This window comes from Haplochromis burtoni, unplaced genomic scaffold (assembly GCF_018398535.1).
Source record: "Haplochromis burtoni strain Fernald_Lab_line unplaced genomic scaffold, NCSU_Asbu1 Contig_2, whole genome shotgun sequence".
NCBI classification, from domain to species: domain Eukaryota; kingdom Metazoa; phylum Chordata; class Actinopteri; order Cichliformes; family Cichlidae; genus Haplochromis; species Haplochromis burtoni.
Genome location: NW_024582363.1, coordinates 4,573,493 through 4,590,625, shown reverse-complemented (window position 1 = coordinate 4,590,625; position 17,133 = coordinate 4,573,493). Strand labels below are relative to the sequence as shown.

The 17,133-nt window shown below is 40.0% G+C and overlaps 1 protein-coding gene across 7 annotated transcripts in view; it reads left to right on the top strand.

Annotated features, from left to right (window-relative positions):
- Positions 1-17,133, top strand: part of chd9 (chromodomain helicase DNA binding protein 9) — a 70,036-nt gene that overhangs the window by 45,021 nt on the left and 7,882 nt on the right. For all 7 annotated transcript variants that reach the window (XM_005912964.3, XM_005912962.3, XM_005912963.3 and 4 more), the window contains 19 exons: positions 242-328; positions 568-705; positions 1,647-1,768; positions 3,978-4,221; positions 6,009-6,185; positions 6,296-6,439; positions 7,817-8,072; positions 8,346-8,556; positions 9,570-9,765; positions 10,090-10,272; positions 11,210-11,395; positions 11,599-11,709; positions 11,841-12,040; positions 12,356-12,555; positions 12,653-12,812; positions 15,373-15,462; positions 16,339-16,442; positions 16,771-16,888; positions 17,034-17,091. In XM_005912964.3, the coding sequence (XP_005913026.1) occupies positions 242-328; positions 568-705; positions 1,647-1,768; positions 3,978-4,221; positions 6,009-6,185; positions 6,296-6,439; positions 7,817-8,072; positions 8,346-8,556; positions 9,570-9,765; positions 10,090-10,272; positions 11,210-11,395; positions 11,599-11,709; positions 11,841-12,040; positions 12,356-12,555; positions 12,653-12,812; positions 15,373-15,462; positions 16,339-16,442; positions 16,771-16,888; positions 17,034-17,091 (2,985 nt within the window). The remainder of the gene's footprint in view (positions 1-241; positions 329-567; positions 706-1,646; positions 1,769-3,977; positions 4,222-6,008; positions 6,186-6,295; positions 6,440-7,816; positions 8,073-8,345; positions 8,557-9,569; positions 9,766-10,089; positions 10,273-11,209; positions 11,396-11,598; positions 11,710-11,840; positions 12,041-12,355; positions 12,556-12,652; positions 12,813-15,372; positions 15,463-16,338; positions 16,443-16,770; positions 16,889-17,033; positions 17,092-17,133) is intronic.

The window sequence follows — 17,133 nt, the reverse complement described above, 5'->3', positions numbered from 1 at the left end:
GTCTTTTTGTCGAGGACATTTCTATAAGTGGGTGTGGGTGTCTCCACAATTTGGTGTGTCTTTTAGGATGCAACTGCACGTTCAGTACACATCTGCGTGCATATATTTGAGTCTCTTTACTCACTCATTTGATACAATATAATGTTTATCTCAGTTTCCAGATGGTGAGTGGGCACTTTGGTTTATTCCCTTTATTTAATCTTTTTCATTTCCTTTTGTGTTTTCCTTCTGTCTCGCTCAGATGGAAGAGGAGCCATTTAACCCTGACTATGTAGAAGTAGATAGAGTGCTGGAGGTGTCATATTGCGAGGACAAAGATACAAGAGAGGTAAGCGAATCCTTTTTCATTTCATCACATACGTGAGTTCTGTATTTGTGTAAGTTCCTGAACGGTTTTCTTGGTTTTGTTCCTTTCAAAAGATTCTCCACTCTAGCAATGTCTTTGTATCTCAGAAATGCCCAAGGCCATCCTAATGGGCTTCCTCGCAGCCTTTGTTAATATTGTAAAAGCAAAGCTTGGCCTCACTCTAGTCTTTTTCAGTGCTAATCCTCCTCTGCTTGTTACAGGAAGTGGTGTACTACCTGGTGAAGTGGTGCTCTCTGCCTTATGAAGACAGCACCTGGGAGCTGAAGGACGATGTAGATCAGAGCAAGATTGAGGAGTTTGAGCAGCTGCAGGCAGCCAAGCCAGACTCACGCAGGGTGGTAAGTTGTGCCTGCCAGCCTTCTTCAGTTATCACTGTATTTCCATGTTTCTTTATCACTCTTGCGCGTGTGCGTGTACACACATATTACAGTGATCTAAATAAGACAACACTCACACAGGGGTATGAGCGAGCTTGAAAGACAAACCCCTGCTGTCAGTCACTTCAACATCAGTGAATGATGTTTTTATTGGAAAGGTAAAACTAGGAAAACATTTTCTATTGAAGATTCACAAGACGCACTGAACAGACTGAAGTCAAAATTAGGAGAAACGAAATAGACTAATCTTCAAAGAGAACAATGTTTTTTTGTTTTTGTTTTTTATCATACTCTATAGTTCCCCTTTATTGAGAAACAAACTGTTGTATTTATAACTAGACTACACAGAGATCAGTCGTGTAACTTGTACTATGAAGACTGACAGTTTTTGTTTCAGGTTATCTTTCGTCTTTTATTTCCCTGTCCACTACAATAGTTCACACTTTGCATACCTGTGGTTGTAACAATAGGTCAGTTTTTACACCTCTACACCTGTGTGTATATCTTTTTGCGTGCAATGTTACCATATAGGTTTGCAGATGCACCAAGGTTGGCGTGCTGGAGATTTTGTTTTTATATTGCATGTATGTCACACTGCTGGATTTCCTTATTTTTTATATATTCTAAACCATTGTCATTCTCCAGTTTGCTTGGATAACCAACATTTTGCTTATGAACACTGATGCTAGCTCCACATCCAATTTACTATTGTATAAGTTACAGATCCTTTAGCCTATCTCGGCTATAGTACACCCTGGATGGGGTGCCAGTCAATTGTACGGTCATAATGCTAACATTATGTATAAGAAATTGTGTCATGCATTTGTAATATTTACGTTCTATGGAAAAGTGTTCATCAAAAATGTAAAGTTAACTTCCAATCTGCCATATATGTCACTTAGGAGCGTCCTCCTGCCAATCTGTGGAAGAAGAGGGAACAATCGAGGCAATACAGGAATGGCAACAGCCTCAGGGACTACCAGCTAGAAGGAGTCAACTGGCTTCTTTTCAACTGGTACAACAGGTTAGTTTTAAGCACTGTGAGTATGCATACCTGTAAAAAATCTGCAGCTATTGTGAAAAACCCAAATAGCTTTTAACTGGTATCACAGTACAGAAATTATGCCATCATGTAGTTTTTGTAGTTGTCAGCTGGATATCCATGATGTTAATCTCCCACTCAGCCACACCCCAGAGATGCTCTATTGGGTTGCAATATCACAGCCCAATAGAAAACCTGGAGAGCATTTCATTCCATTGAAGTCATTGCCGTGTTAAAGAAACCTGTTTGATAAGACTTGACATGATTTAACAAGATCCAAGCCAACATGAGCGAAATATCCTCTCTTTTCCAAGTCCCTGTTAATATTCTTGCTGTAGCATTTTGGATCAGCTGAAGGCTTTTCAAGGAGTTTTAGGAGGGCCTACTAATACTGAATTACAATAGTCCAGTCTAGAAGTAATAAATGCATGAACTAGTTTTTCAGCATCACTCTGAAACAGGGTATTTCCAATTTTAGAGAGAGTGCACAAATATAATAAAGTACTCCTACGTATTGTTTGTTATGCACATTAAATGGTCAAAAATGGCTCCAAGATTCTTCACAGTGTTACTGGAGGCCAAGGTAATGACATCCAGAGTAAGCATTTGGTTAGATGCCACGTTTCTAAGATTTTTGGGGCGAGTACAATAACCTCAGTTTTATCTGAATTTAGAAGCAGAAAATTTGAAAACCATCCAGGTCTTTAAGTCTTTAAGGCATTCCTGCAGTTTAACTAATTGGTGTGTGCTATCTTGCTTAATGGATAATGTTGGGTATTACCTGCAAAGCAATAAAAATGTATGCTATGATACATGATATTGCCTAAGGGAAGCATATATAATGTAAAAGGAATTGACCCTAGCACGTGACTCTGTGGAACTCCATAATTAACCTATGGTGTTTGAAGAGGACTCTCCATTTACATGAACAAATTGGAGTCTATTTCATAGATATGATTCAAACCAAAAGCAGTCAACTGTATGAAGCGTTGCACAGAGCCCCCCACACACGCTTCTTTTTAATTTAAGTGAGATCAAATTTAATTATGGGACCATTGTTTTATAAAAATAAAGGCATATAATTTCATACACATCACAAATTGCAGTGGTTATGTAATGTGCCCTAATTTCATAAAGGTAATAATATTTTGTTTTTTATACTTCAGAGATGTGCTTATCCAATTCTGTGGTCTCTTTTGGGGATATAATATGTAGTGTTGCTAATCTGTTTAGCATTGTACAAAGAGGTTTGTTTGTTGTTTTCTTTGCTCTATTTGTATCAGTGCAAATTGGATTAATAACAGAAACGTCCATCAGTTCAGGATACTGTAGTATATTTGATTTATTTTACATACATTTTGTGTTTCAAGAAGAGGTCTTTTGGGTGTATTGGCATTGCGGATTATAAATAATGAATGATTTATCTTGCTTCGAATCCTGCGTGTGTGGGACCATCTTGTGTTTTTCTGTATTCACATTATTTGTTTAGGCCTGTGAGGGTAGTCAAATTTCCTGTCAAGGTGCATACTGTTGCGACATTTGCTTTTCTTCGCCTACAATCTCAAAAGATGTGCTGCACAGTACATCTGCTGAACACAGTGTCAGTGCGCTTGCATTAACCCTGGGAATTGGTTTTGTTATGTGTGAGCATGCAGGAGTTTGTGTATGCCTACGCAGAGAGATTCATCAAAAGTAGAGAGCTGCTTAAGAGGCCAGTGGGAATATCTGCACGTTGCAATTAGCATCAAGACATAATACCCCCACCCACTGGACAGCTGAATAAATGGTTAGCTGGAGTACACCACGCAGCAGAGGCAGTTGCATTTACCATTGTGTGCTGTATGATATCTTGGGCCTATTATTACTGCTGATTATCTTGTTTTCACTGTTTTTTGTTTGTTTTTTTGTTTGTTTTTTATTGTCACCGGAGTTCTGCATTTTCCTTTCATTTTCTTGCTCTTCCTCTTTTCACCTATTCCCCTGGCCGTCTGTACACATTTTGTATATTGTTAGAAGAGAAGAATTTCTCATAATATACACCACGCTGTGTTTGTGATAAAATTGCATACAGTACTTAGATTCAAAACATTTGCACCCCCCCCAACACCTACTTTACTTTTTGTACAAAGCAAGGAATTTATTTTCTCCTGCTTTCTTTTTGTCCTAAATCCACTGTGTTTTCTTTTCTAAGACGGAACTGCATCCTGGCAGATGAGATGGGCCTAGGGAAAACCATACAGTCCATCACTTTCCTAGAAGAAATCCATCGCGTTGGAATCCAAGCGCCCTTTCTCATAATTGCCCCACTCTCCACCATCACCAACTGGGAGCGGGAGTTCCGTACCTGGACCCACCTCAATGTCATCGTTTACCATGGAAGCATGGTCAGCAGGCAGATGCTCCAGCAGTATGAGATGTATTTCAGGGATGCACAGGTAAATGAATATATCAAGCGCAGAAAATAATACATTTTAAAATGAGTACAACAGATTCAACACAAGAATTCACAATTATTGCTCTTGAGTACAGTAGTTCTTATTTTACAAGTACCAGTGTTATTCTGTCACACAATCAAGAGAATAATATAGAAAGGAGCCCTTTAAGAAGCTGAAATGTGCTATGTATTACTTGCATCCTTTCATATAGTTTTGGCCAATGTGTAGTAGGTACCGTAATATGATTGTATATCACCACGCTGGCTGTTTTTGGCTATGAGAAGACTTAAGGACCTATAAAGGAATCAGCTCTGGATGCACAGGGGTACTCCCAGCTTGTTTCTCTTACCAACCACATAGAGAAATGTAAGGATTTGGAGGTCTTTTAGTTCATTTTAATATATATACCTAATTTTTCCTTTTTAAAAACAGGCAAGCAGAACTCAATTCTGCTGTGCTTACCTTTTAAGAGTGAAAGGCTGTGATTCACTTTGATTAAAGTAATCACAGTGCTTTTTAAAAAACAGCAGCACTGTGTCAGTAACATGAAATCCTATGAGTAGTGTAATGATATGTTTCAAAGCAGGAGGCCTTCTTATAACAATAGGAGTCAGATATTGAAAAGCCAGGAAAACCGTGATTGTGTGTGCAACACAAACACCAGATACCCTTTACAGTCCTATAGCTAGTGCAGCAACCTCATTTAACACCATGTTTTTCAAGGAAAACTCATCTGCCGTAAGACAGGAACAAACAACAGTTCAAGCACAGTGGATTTCTGTGCTTGGTGCAAGTTGTTTGTAAGGTTTGTGTCAAGGCTGTGTTCAGAATCGCTTGAAAAGGTATCACTTTGTAGCTGTATTGATTTTTGTCAGCCTGTATAAAATATAAATCTATAAACAGCTTGGGTTTGCTCAGAGAGAGATAGCGTTTCAACAAATATCTGGTTTATAATACTAAGATATGCATATAGCAAGAATCCAAATAGGGCCCGTGCCTGACAATATGTAGGCTGCTAGGTAGTTAGTGAGCCTTGAACAGAAGCTTTATGTGGTTGGCAGGCCATGTGATGTGTCACAGCAGGCAGTTAGGACCTTTTAGTATTCTGACGAACCGTAGGAGGAATCTAAGGCGAGAGGAGAACAGAGTGGAGCCGCCACCAGCCTGTCTCCCAGGCAGCCTATGATGTCATAGCAGCCCCCACGGGGAGATCTCTGTCATCGCTGCTCAGGCATATCAGAGTGGCTGACTCCTCAACAGCAGCCTGTTGGCTGGCTGGCTGGCTGTGGGAGGGGGTTACTGGATAACTGAGTATCCCTTGAGGACTGTTGTCAAGGCAATGGATACAAATGGAGGGGCGGGGGAAAGCAACGCTTCCCCAGACAAACAAACAAATAAACAAATAATAAATACTCACTGGCAGGTGCTTGTGTACTGGATATGCTGTAGATAGCCTCCTAACCATAATGTATGTTTTTTGATGTTTGAGAAGTCTAAATAAAGGAAACCCTGTGTTTGCTGTCAACAGCTAAAAAGGTTGCAAATATGTAGGTTTCTAATGTAAACACAGAAAAGGACAAGCTGTGTCAGAAGAACTATGTACCTTTCATGTGCATCTGTTTATAGCACTTTTTCCAGTACATTTTTTTTTTCAGATTCAGTGCTTGTGTAAATAGAAAACAACATTGTTTTAATCACATAACACATTGAGCATACTTCAGCTAAGAAAATACGATATTTTAACTAAACGGATGAAATATGTACACTTCTCCCCTTTTTGTCTTCAGGGTCGTATCATACGTGGTGCCTACAGGTTTCAGGCTGTTATTACCACATTTGAGATGATTCTTGGAGGCTGTCCCGAACTCAATGCCATAGAGTGGCGCTGCGTTATTATTGATGAGGCCCATCGTCTCAAGAACAAGAACTGCAAGCTGCTAGAGGGATTCAAGCTCATGAACCTGGTAGATAAATCATGAGCTTAGAGAAAATTATTACACATTGTCCGAATTTTATTCAGAAATACCAATTGAAGCAATTTTCACTTTACATTTAAACTCTTGTCCTCTTCAAGGAACACAAGGTCCTGCTGACAGGTACTCCTCTCCAGAATACAGTGGAAGAGCTCTTCAGCCTGCTTCACTTTCTGGAGCCGGCACGCTTCCCTTCTGAAAACACCTTCATGCAGGAGTTTGGAGACCTTAAGACTGAAGAGCAGGTGAGCTTAGATATGTGCACATTCTGTCTCAAGAGTTTTATTCTCCATGACACAAATACACCTTAGAGAAAAACTGCATCAATGTGTGTTGTGTTGTTGTGCTTTTATGGCTCCACACAGCACCTTAATATTTGCAGAATCTAAAAGAGATCTTTCTTTTCAGTGTTGGTAATTATTTTTTTATGAATGGGCAGCCAAATTTCAAACACACTGCTCATCAGTGAAGATACTGTTGAACTGGAGCCTATTCTAACTAGGGCACAGTCATAAAACGCACACATCCAACACATGATGATTAATAACAATTGATAACAGGTATTACACTGCTCAGTGCTGGACTATGTGACAGTTTCGCATTTCCTGCTACATACTGCTGTTTGGCATTTCATTTTTAGTCAGTGTTACCAAAGAGGTGTTCAATGGAAGGCTGCTAAAAACATCTCAATGTCAGGAGTGTGGAAGTTGAAAAATTTGGAGCAGCCAGTGTTCAACACATGGAACTAAATTTAGAAATGTGTAATTCTTTTCATAGTAAAAGCTGCTGGTGCTGTTAGGAGACTTATTTTCTCCACACAGCATAACTGATATTAAATGAAGTCCTGCACAGGGTGTGTAATAAAAAAAGCACTTTGTAAAGCTGGCCTAGTCCTTGGAGTGTAATAGTATCTACACCATGATGCTGCACTACAGCACAAATTCATGATTTGTGAGATGTAGGTCTTCATAAGATGAAGGAAAGAAATTACTAGACATACATATGAGATGGCCTAGATTATATCTCTTTGGCAAGCTACAATAATAATGATAATATGTAGAAGGTGACTCTGTAATATAAAATACTGTGCTTGGATCAGCTTTACTCTTCAGCGACTTCTGCTTTAAGAGTGAAATTGTATGTGTTACTATGGTTGCGCTTAACACCAAATGATGCAAATAGTTTCCCCACTGTGGCATTTCTTAACAGTAGCTGGAAATGAAAATAATTTTGCAGTCAACTGCTGAGCTAACACCGAGTTACACTTCTAGCCAGTGATTATTTACATAATGTATGTTATCTACTTTTAGTGGTTCTTTGCATCACCCGCTATACTTGTGAAATACACATTTCCATGTGTAATGATACGTGTCTGTCTATGATATGGAACAGAAATTGAATTTCTTCATTTTTTGCTGCTCTGTAACTTTTAAAATACACTTATTAAATGCAATAAATCTAAATTTGAAAATGGAAATTTGATGACTTGGATAATACTGTTCGTTATAACCCAACACAGCTACAGTTGTATCCTTTTCAAACATACAATTTTTAGACCCCAAACAAGTGCAGCATAGAAGCAGCTGCCAAAGGTGAGTTCAAACTGTCTCTGTGACCCACAGGTGCAAAAGCTTCAGGGTATCCTGAAGCCTATGATGCTGCGTCGTTTGAAAGAAGATGTGGAGAAGAAGTTGGCTCCGAAAGAGGAAACCATCATTGAAGTTGAGCTCACCAACATTCAGAAGAAATACTACCGTGCCATCCTAGAGAAGAATTTTTCTTTCCTGGCTAAAGGAGCTGGCCCGGCAAATATGCCCAACCTGGTCAACACTATGATGGAGCTAAGAAAGTGTTGCAACCACCCCTACCTAATCAAAGGTAGGACAGCGCTGAAAGCTTAAATAAAGAAGTTCTGTAATAACTGCAAACTAACAACTTTTGTTCTCACCTTCTAGAGCTAACAGCCAAATTTAGCCAATTTACTTTCTTTCTGTAATCTGCTTTTTTATGGTACACAAGTACCATTGTTTCTCATATAATTATGCTCTTAAATATCAGTCATTGAATCGAAATCCGGCTTTAAATAAAATAATTAATTTTGACAATACTGCGTCACTTTTTTTTAATGCGCCCATGTCTTTGCTATGACAGGAGCAGAGGAAAAGATCCTAGAAGACTTCAGGGAAGTGCACAGCCCTACTGCCCTAGACTTTCACCTGCAGGCTATGGTGCAGTCTGCTGGGAAGCTCGTCCTCATTGACAAATTGCTGCCTAAAATGAAGGCAGGAGGGCACAAGGTGCTCATCTTCTCCCAAATGGTCCGCTGTCTGGACATCTTGGAAGACTACCTCATTCAGAGAAGGTAACAGGATGTAACTAGACAAACTGTAGTCCTGCAGTTCAAATGTGATATCACCCTTACTCGCTTACCTTTGACCTCGTTCTATCCAGTCTAATAGTAAGGAAGCACCATATCTGTTGTACACAACCAAACAAGGTTTTAGTTGTACACTTAGTAGTAGTTTTAAATGTTCCTTTCTACCTGCATTGTTTAAATTTCTGATTTCCTTTATGTTCAAAGAGATGTCAAATTATCACACCAAACTGCCAGGCACTTTACACGACAGCCTGCTATTTTAATCTTCTCTTTAGCATTTTTAACTTGATAATGTCTCAGTTCCATCACAGGGTTTTAGGTTTAAATTTCAGAGTGCAATACACGGAGCTATTTCAATCAGTATACGTGAATTATTTTTTTTTCTCTTTCATCAAAGATATAAAGCTAATGTGTACAAACTAAGTTCCAGCTAAAGCCCTTCACTGTCCTGTTCTAGCTCTTCCTTTCTCTTTCTCTTCTTTCTTTCTGCTGGCTGCCCACCAGAAGCTAGAACAAACCTCAAGCTATTGTAAACATGTGAGGTGCTGTGCAACACAGACCTCAGACAGGGTTCAGCAGTAGGTTACAAAAGCCCTCAGGGCTCCATCACATTAGACAAGTGGGAGATTCTGAGGTTTCTCTTGAGTGGAAGTGGATAACCCCAGGAAGAGCAAGGGGTAGGATTGTAGGAGGGGATGATTGTGGACTCGAGGATGAAAGAGCATACTCACCTCTTGTAGAAATAGTTTTATATTTCTCGGGTTAAGAAAAAGGGAATACAAAACAAAACAAGAATACTTGATAGTGTGAAGACCATAAGTACTGTGGTCTTGTTTTGAGTATGGATAAATTAATATGGCTGTCAAAGAATAACGCCCACATTTTGGTGTTTGATTAGATAAGCACTATACCTGGATCCCATGTACAAGAACTCAGAATAAACTATTTAAAAAGGTATTGTACAAACATTCATCATATTTATTTCATTTATGTTGCAGGTATCTGTACGAGCGTATTGATGGACGGGTTCGTGGAAATCTGCGACAGGCTGCCATCGACCGCTTCAGTAAGCCTGACTCAGATCGCTTTGTTTTCCTTCTGTGTACAAGAGCTGGTGGGCTGGGAATCAACCTCACAGCAGCAGACACCTGCATCATCTTCGACTCTGACTGGAACCCACAAAACGACCTGCAGGTAGGACTCAGCAGTGGGTTCAGCAAAATGCTGTAGACTTTGTTTTATTGCTGTTTCGAGAAAGTGGCATACTAACAGTTATCTGAGATCTGCTCGTGCAATTAATAGGCAGCAAAACTAGCCACCATGGGAAGTGCATTACACTGTGTCTAGTAAAAAGTACATGTTGTGAATGCTCAGTCATTCCACAAACAACTTACATGTTATTTGTTGAATCTCATTTTAATGAGTCATTTAAGAAGAGCTGTCTGTCAAACCAATGTGTAGATATTAAAACAAATTATATGCTCGGTGCAGTTTCCTCAGTTTTTGTATACTTTACAGGCCCAGGCTCGCTGCCATCGCATCGGTCAGAACAAGGCAGTGAAGGTGTACCGTTTGATCACCAGGAACTCATATGAGCGAGAAATGTTTGATCGCGCCAGCCTCAAGTTGGGTTTGGATAAAGCAGTGTTGCAGAGCATGAGTGGCCGAGATAACAGCCTGGGAGGAGGCACTGGGGGAGGGGTAAGTTTGAGAATTGTCCATACGGTCTGGAATAGAAATGAGTAGTTAAATCTTGAAATCTTGTAAATTAGAAACCATCTTGCAGAATTACACGAGCCCCAGAGCCAATGACTAATGCCTCATATGGGGAGATGCAAATAAATTATAATAACTTGTTTTTTGATCGAAGTGTTCTGTTTATTGTTAACGAACAGTACACCGTCCACTCTCTTCTCCAGCTTTGCCATCTTAAACTCTGAAAAGCTGGATATGAAACAAGTTAATGATCTCCTGAAAATTATTACATTTATAAAAGACAAGAGATCAATGCTGCATTTCTTTCAGCTGCCATTCCAGTAACATAAAAGTTTTGACATACATACCCGGGATACTGAATTACATTAGGAGGACACTGTAGCAAATGTGAAATGACACTAAGCCAATTTTTTCTTGTCAAGCCAACAAAAAAATAAAAACTAAAACGTGAAGGTCACTCTTAAAATTTCCACTTGAAGTGTAACCGATCCTGTTAGTCTAATCTGTTTGTGAGGGAGTGTGTCAACACTGTGAGGTGTGTAGGTGGATGCTTAGCTGCAGTTTGTGTCCCCTGGGAGTTATATGAACTGTAAGGAGGATGTATTAGCAGTTTTCTACATCTGGTCTGACTGAACATATCTGCATACTAAACAAATGCCGGGGTTGGATATATAGCTGCTAATTTTGTGATTTTAATAATTCGGCACGCTTTTTGTCGCTCTATCTGTGTGCCTGCATTTAGTGTGCTATTTCTGTCAACTGGAGATTTGATCAACTCATGCATTATGTAGTGCCATTCCTCCTGTGGTTCCATTTCACACCTGAAGTCTATTTTGTAATCTGTGAACTATTATCATGTAATTATAACCGTGTTATAGTTTCATGACTTTAATGTGATTTTTTTTATTTCTTTACCTTACAGGCTGTGCAGCAGCAGCTGTCCAAAAAGGCGATTGAAGATCTGTTGCGACGTGGAGCCTACGGGGCAATCATGGATGAGGAGGATGAAGGGGCCAAATTCTGTGAGGAGGACATTGACCAGATCCTGCAGCGCAGGACAAAGACCATTACCATTGAGTCTGAGGGACGAGGATCCACTTTTGCCAAGGTAAAAAACAAGAAATCTGATAAATAGAACTCGTTAAGTACAAATGATTTAACATCAGCTTTATCGCCTTTTGTGTACATGAGTGTGGAGATTGCATATCGCTGGCTATTTAAAATTCTCAACCTGTGCCCATTCCTGACTCAGGGATACGGGGAAAAACAAATATGATTATAACTTAATGTGATTCTGATGTCTGCTTTCAGGCCAGTTTTGTAGCATCTGGAAACCGTACAGACATCTCCCTGGATGACCCTAATTTCTGGGACAAGTGGGCCAAAAAGGCTGACATTGATATGGATATGGTCAATGGCAGAGTGAGTACCAGACTAAAATGGATACAATATCCACAGAAATGGATAATTGGAATGTGACATACACAGGACATCTATTCCCTTTTAACTGCATAAAAGACATAAAGTCCATGAAATTTTTTCCCCCTCTACAGAACAGCCTGGTCATTGACACTCCTCGTGTCAGAAAGCAGACAAGGCCCTTTAGTGCCACCAAGGATGAGCTAGCAGAGCTTTCAGAGGGCGAGAGTGACGGCGATGAGACCAAACCTAAGCTCAGACGAAACTACGATCGCCTGAACAGCTATGGCCGCACAGAGTGCTTCAGAGTAGAGAAGAACTTGCTTGTCTATGGGTAAGATACATTTAATAAGTTTAACCTAATACTAACTATTAAATAACATAGCTGGTATTTGGAAGGACTTACCTGAATTTTTGTCAACAAAGAGGCTCCTGAAAAATTTGTTATAGATTGAATTAAACATCCTATTATCTCCACTTGAATTTGTCCATATACATACAAACAAACAAACAAGACCATCAGGATTATAAATTACAGCAATATGCATTTTTGCTTTAACACTAAAAAACATTGTCCAAACTGTATATAGAGTCTGCTTCCATACTCAAATGAGTATTCCTAAGTGTGGCATTCCCATTCTGTTTCCAGATGGGGTCGTTGGAAGGATATCCTCAACCATGGCCGTTTTAAGAAGCAGTTGACTGAGTGGGATGTGGAGTCCATCTGCAGGGCCTTGTTGGCCTACTGCCTGGTCCATTATCGTGGAGATGACAAAATCAAAAGCTTCATGTGGGACCTCATAGCCCCTACCGAGGATGGACGCACAAAGGAGTTGCAGAATCACTTAGGTGGGTCTCAGCAATTCAAGCCGACATTTACTGACTTTATTACAATCAGTAAGTAGTAAGAATTAATTTGAACCACAACACTTTTTTATTTTGCTAGGCTTGTCTGCCCCAGTTCCTCGGGGGAGAAAGGGTAAAAAGATGAAGACCCAGTCTAGTTCTTTTGACATCCACAAGGCTGAGTGGCTCAGGAAGCACAACCCTGAGCATATGCTTCAGGACGATGGCTATAAGAAGCACCTGAAACACCACTGCAACAAGTAAGTATTCACTTATGGCACTTATGACAAATAATGTTCCAAATGACCACAATATAGAGGTTCTATATTGCTATTTCAAAAGCATTATAAGATAAAAGAGAGTATGCATTTAACTGGCTTATAGTGGAGATGGGGACTAATTGTCTATTGCTGTGTTGTTTAGTCTCCCGTGCGTGAGAAAGAGGTGTGTGAGTACTGATGTAAAACTTTAAGCTATTATAGAAACTGGCAGGTGGTGATTATTCTCTTTTAACAAAGATGATCTCAAGTTATTTTTCGTGTAATGAAGCCTAAGTGTATGAAAATACAGTTTGCACGTGGCTCAAATTTTAACCGCGGCACCTTCAAGCAACAATAATTAGGAAGCACTAAAACATGTATTGGAGCTGACAGTCCCCTGATTGATTAACAGACTTCACGTTGAGACTAGCTGATAAGAATCTTCATGAGACTTCAGTCCATCTAATGGCTGTCATAGATCTCTCTTATTTACAGAGGGGGGAATAGCGCTATAAAACGCAGAGCTTGTGTCCATTGGGCTTTGGATGCAGAGCACTGAAGCTTCCATAGAAAGTTCTCCATTGTTTCCTTTTCCAGTATTGCTGAATCCAGGGATTGTCTGATATGTGACACGCCGGGCAATTGGGGACATGCAGCTAGCAGGGTTTGCTGACTTGTGCGTTTTCCCTCTGAGGACCTGGAATGTGACTGGTGGGGTGGGGGTGTGCACTGGCTTCTTAACAGACCCACAAATGTAGGACACAGCTCTTGCACAGCAATGGTTGCTATAGGAAGAAGGGGTAAATTACTGTAGACTGTTTGCTAAAAGACTTGAAAAGTTTAAAGCATCAACAGGTTATGAAACTGGATCATAGTGGGTGATAACGATGTGAACATCTTGGACCTTACTGAATAAAATGCTGTAGATTTTTTCCCCCCTTTTTTACTGCATGCTGAAGAATATAATTATGAAAATATACTTACACTATGCAGGTTTAAGAAGGCATTTTATGGTCATTGCGTGTTTTGGATGAGAATATTATCTATGATGAAGAATCTCTCTGTTACGCTGATGGTGTTTTCTATGTACAGCCCATTGGAGATTTTTTGCATGCCACTCATGTCAGACATACTTGGGTTATTTGTTTTTGAAAGACTGTGTTTGACTGTGCTGAGATCCTCTGCAGCCTCTCTGAGTGAACCACATCTCTCACACACAAACACAAATGCAACTAACAGAGGCTTGGAAAAGGGGTGCTGACAGGCAGAGGAAGCAGCAGCTGCTCCTGGGCGGGTCCAGTCACACAGGAATATGGAGGGTGGAGGACGGAGGGTGGAGGACGGAGGGAGGAGGACGTTCAGCTCTAATTTACCAGAGCCACAAGTCCAGGCCGGTCAACACAGACATCCATCACTCCTACAGACGGACAGACTCTGGAGCCCTCCGGTTGTTCATGGTCGTGTCAGTAAATGAAAGAAGGATTTTGGGCTCATTTATAACAATATTTAGCCTAGTTATACCAGAAGAAAGATGGAATGCCTGACATGATGTATTTGTGAGCAGCAGCCCACAGTTTTTTCAGTGCTCTTGATAGAAAAGCTGTGCTGAAAAGAAGCCTTGGCAGGAGAAGCAATGGATCCATATGATGATGTATGAATATAGTGGTATAAGTGATGAGAAAAAGTGGTCACAAATACAAGGAAGCAGACTAGCCTGCCAACAATGGTACTAACAGAGATGTGACCTAAAAAAATCATTTTAGGATTTTTCAAAATTCATTCATTTATTTATTTATTTTTGTCCTTGAAACCTGAGAGCCAAAATTGGCCAACAGGCATCATGATGTGTTCTTACAGAATGACTAGACCGTAGGTCTTCATCACCAAGAAAATCTCAAGGCTTGCTAGACGCTACAGCTCTGGTACACCAGCACATCGGTTCCCAGCACTTCACTGTCTGCGCTCAAAGCCTGCTGCCTGTAATGTGCGATCATGCATCACAGAGCTAATGTCTCCCCTGTGAGTCAGCCTCTTCTCTACCTTGTCAGCCTCGACTTCCCAGCCTTCATCTACTGCCAGTACAACCACATGACAACTGGAGAGAGACGCTTGTCTGTTCATTCAGTCCTCAGAGCCGAGCTGTGGATGTGCTCATGACTCCCTTGTGACGTCTATACAATAATGTCACTTTAAGTGATACAATAATTCATAGTTAATTGATCAGGGTTGGCACATATGCCGGTCTCTTCAGAAGAGTTGTGTAGAGTCTCCTGCTCCGTCAAAGGCCAGTACAGTGGAGTATTTATAGCTGTACTTTGCTCTTAGTACACTTAAAGATGAGAGATTATAGGCATAAATTGATGAATGTGACTAAATGTATAAGTGAAAATGAAATGAGTATACAATACAGTCTGTAGTCTGACCACACAGTTAATTGCATTCTGCCCAACAAATTGGTGAGTCTGTGTGCGTATGTCTGTGTATTGTGTATTACTTCTGCTTGCTCAGCAGGGCTGAGTGGTCAGGGCTTTGTTCTGACCAGTGGGTTTTCTCTGTGCAGGGTGCTGCTCAGGGTCAGAATGCTCTACTACCTGAAACAAGAGGTGATAGGAAGCCAGGCCCAGAAGGTGCTAGATGGCGTGGACTCCAGGTGAGCTTGACTTTTACCTAGTCTGATGTCAACTTGGGTTGTTTGCACTGAGAATTAAAACCGTTTATCACTAAGATGAGTTTTTCCTCCAACTCTTATTGCTTGGGTCTCCATTAGAATTTATTTTTGGCAAAGACTATACTATACTCTTCCTAGGACATAACTCATCTGTTTATACTTAGCAGTAGACAGCTTTTAAACCTTTATGCAGCATTTTTATAATTGTACACTACTCGCAATCTCACTGTACAGAAAAGACCAATGCTTCCTCTGCCTTAATACAACAGTAAATGCCTTGATAGAGATGTTAAATGACAACTCTGGTTAAAGGGTTAAAGGCGTTGCCACAGACTTCTGTGGTGTCATTAGCCGATGGTATCAACCTGTTGAGGGAACAAATGATCAGCCAAATTCATTAGAAGGTTGCAGAGCTCCACCTGCTGGTGAAAGACGGGACTTATTTATTTTCTGCTCAAGAACAAGATGGTTCAACTACAGTGCTTTTGCATCTTTGACGTGGCCAGATTCAACACTAAATTCACTATAGCAACCTTATTTGTATTTAAGGTATAATGCCACATTGTGATCTTTTCAAAAACATGCCAACTGCCATGAACATGAAATGACTATTTACATTTTACAAATAGCTTTGTATGGATTAACAATAAAAGACGTTTGTATTGAAGCAAATAGATGTAGAAGGGTTTTGTTTTTTGTTTTTTTTAAGTTGTTTAATCAAATCCAGCTGCTTTTTAAAAATGCATCAAGAAGTATCTTTTGAAAAACGGTCACATCTATCAGCAAGTATATTGAAATGTATAAACATCACTCCCCATAATACCCGTCTAAAGCTGTGCGTCTTCTTGTCCTCTACAGTGAAGTAAAGATCTGGGTTCCAGAGCCTGACAATTCAGAGCTTCCAGCACTGTGGTGGGATGCAATCTCTGACAAGTGTCTTCTGCTGGGTGTCTTTAAGCATGGTAACACAGTTTTTCTACTAATGTGACTTGCTTGTTTGTTTGTTTGTTTGTTTTTTTGTTTGTTTTAAAACTTCAGTACAAAAAATGTAATTCTGGATTTTAAGTTCCAACTAAAAGTTAGCTTTTAAGTTAAGCTTTTTCCGTGATGATAGTGGTGAGTTTGGTGAAAAGGAAAAGTCAGCATTTGTTATTTAAAGTACCATCAGTGGAAACCTGCTAAAATATTTTTCGTTGGTGGGAAATGAACCAGCTTGTCTACTTCATATCTGTTTCCATGCATTATCCTTAACTAATTTTGGTGTTTACTTATCCTCCTGTGCTTTCCCAGGTTATGAGAAGTACAACACTATTCGTGGAGACCCTACCCTGTGTTTCCTAGAGCGTGTGGGAAAACCAGATGAGAAGGCCATCGCTGCTGAACAGAGAAACAATGATTTCATGGATGGGTGAGTACACAACACCCACCTGAACTGTTAAAATACTTTGTCTTTTAATTTAATTTGATTAGGCTGGTCCAGATATCTTTTAATCTGTCATCTGCAAAAAAAACCCAACAAGACAACAACCCACAAACTTTCTCTATGTGGATAGGGATGTGGATGATCCAGAATACAAGCCTGCTCCAGCACTGTTAAAGGACGACATGGAGGTAAGGTCACAAGACTCAAAGGTGAATGTTGCTATATGATAT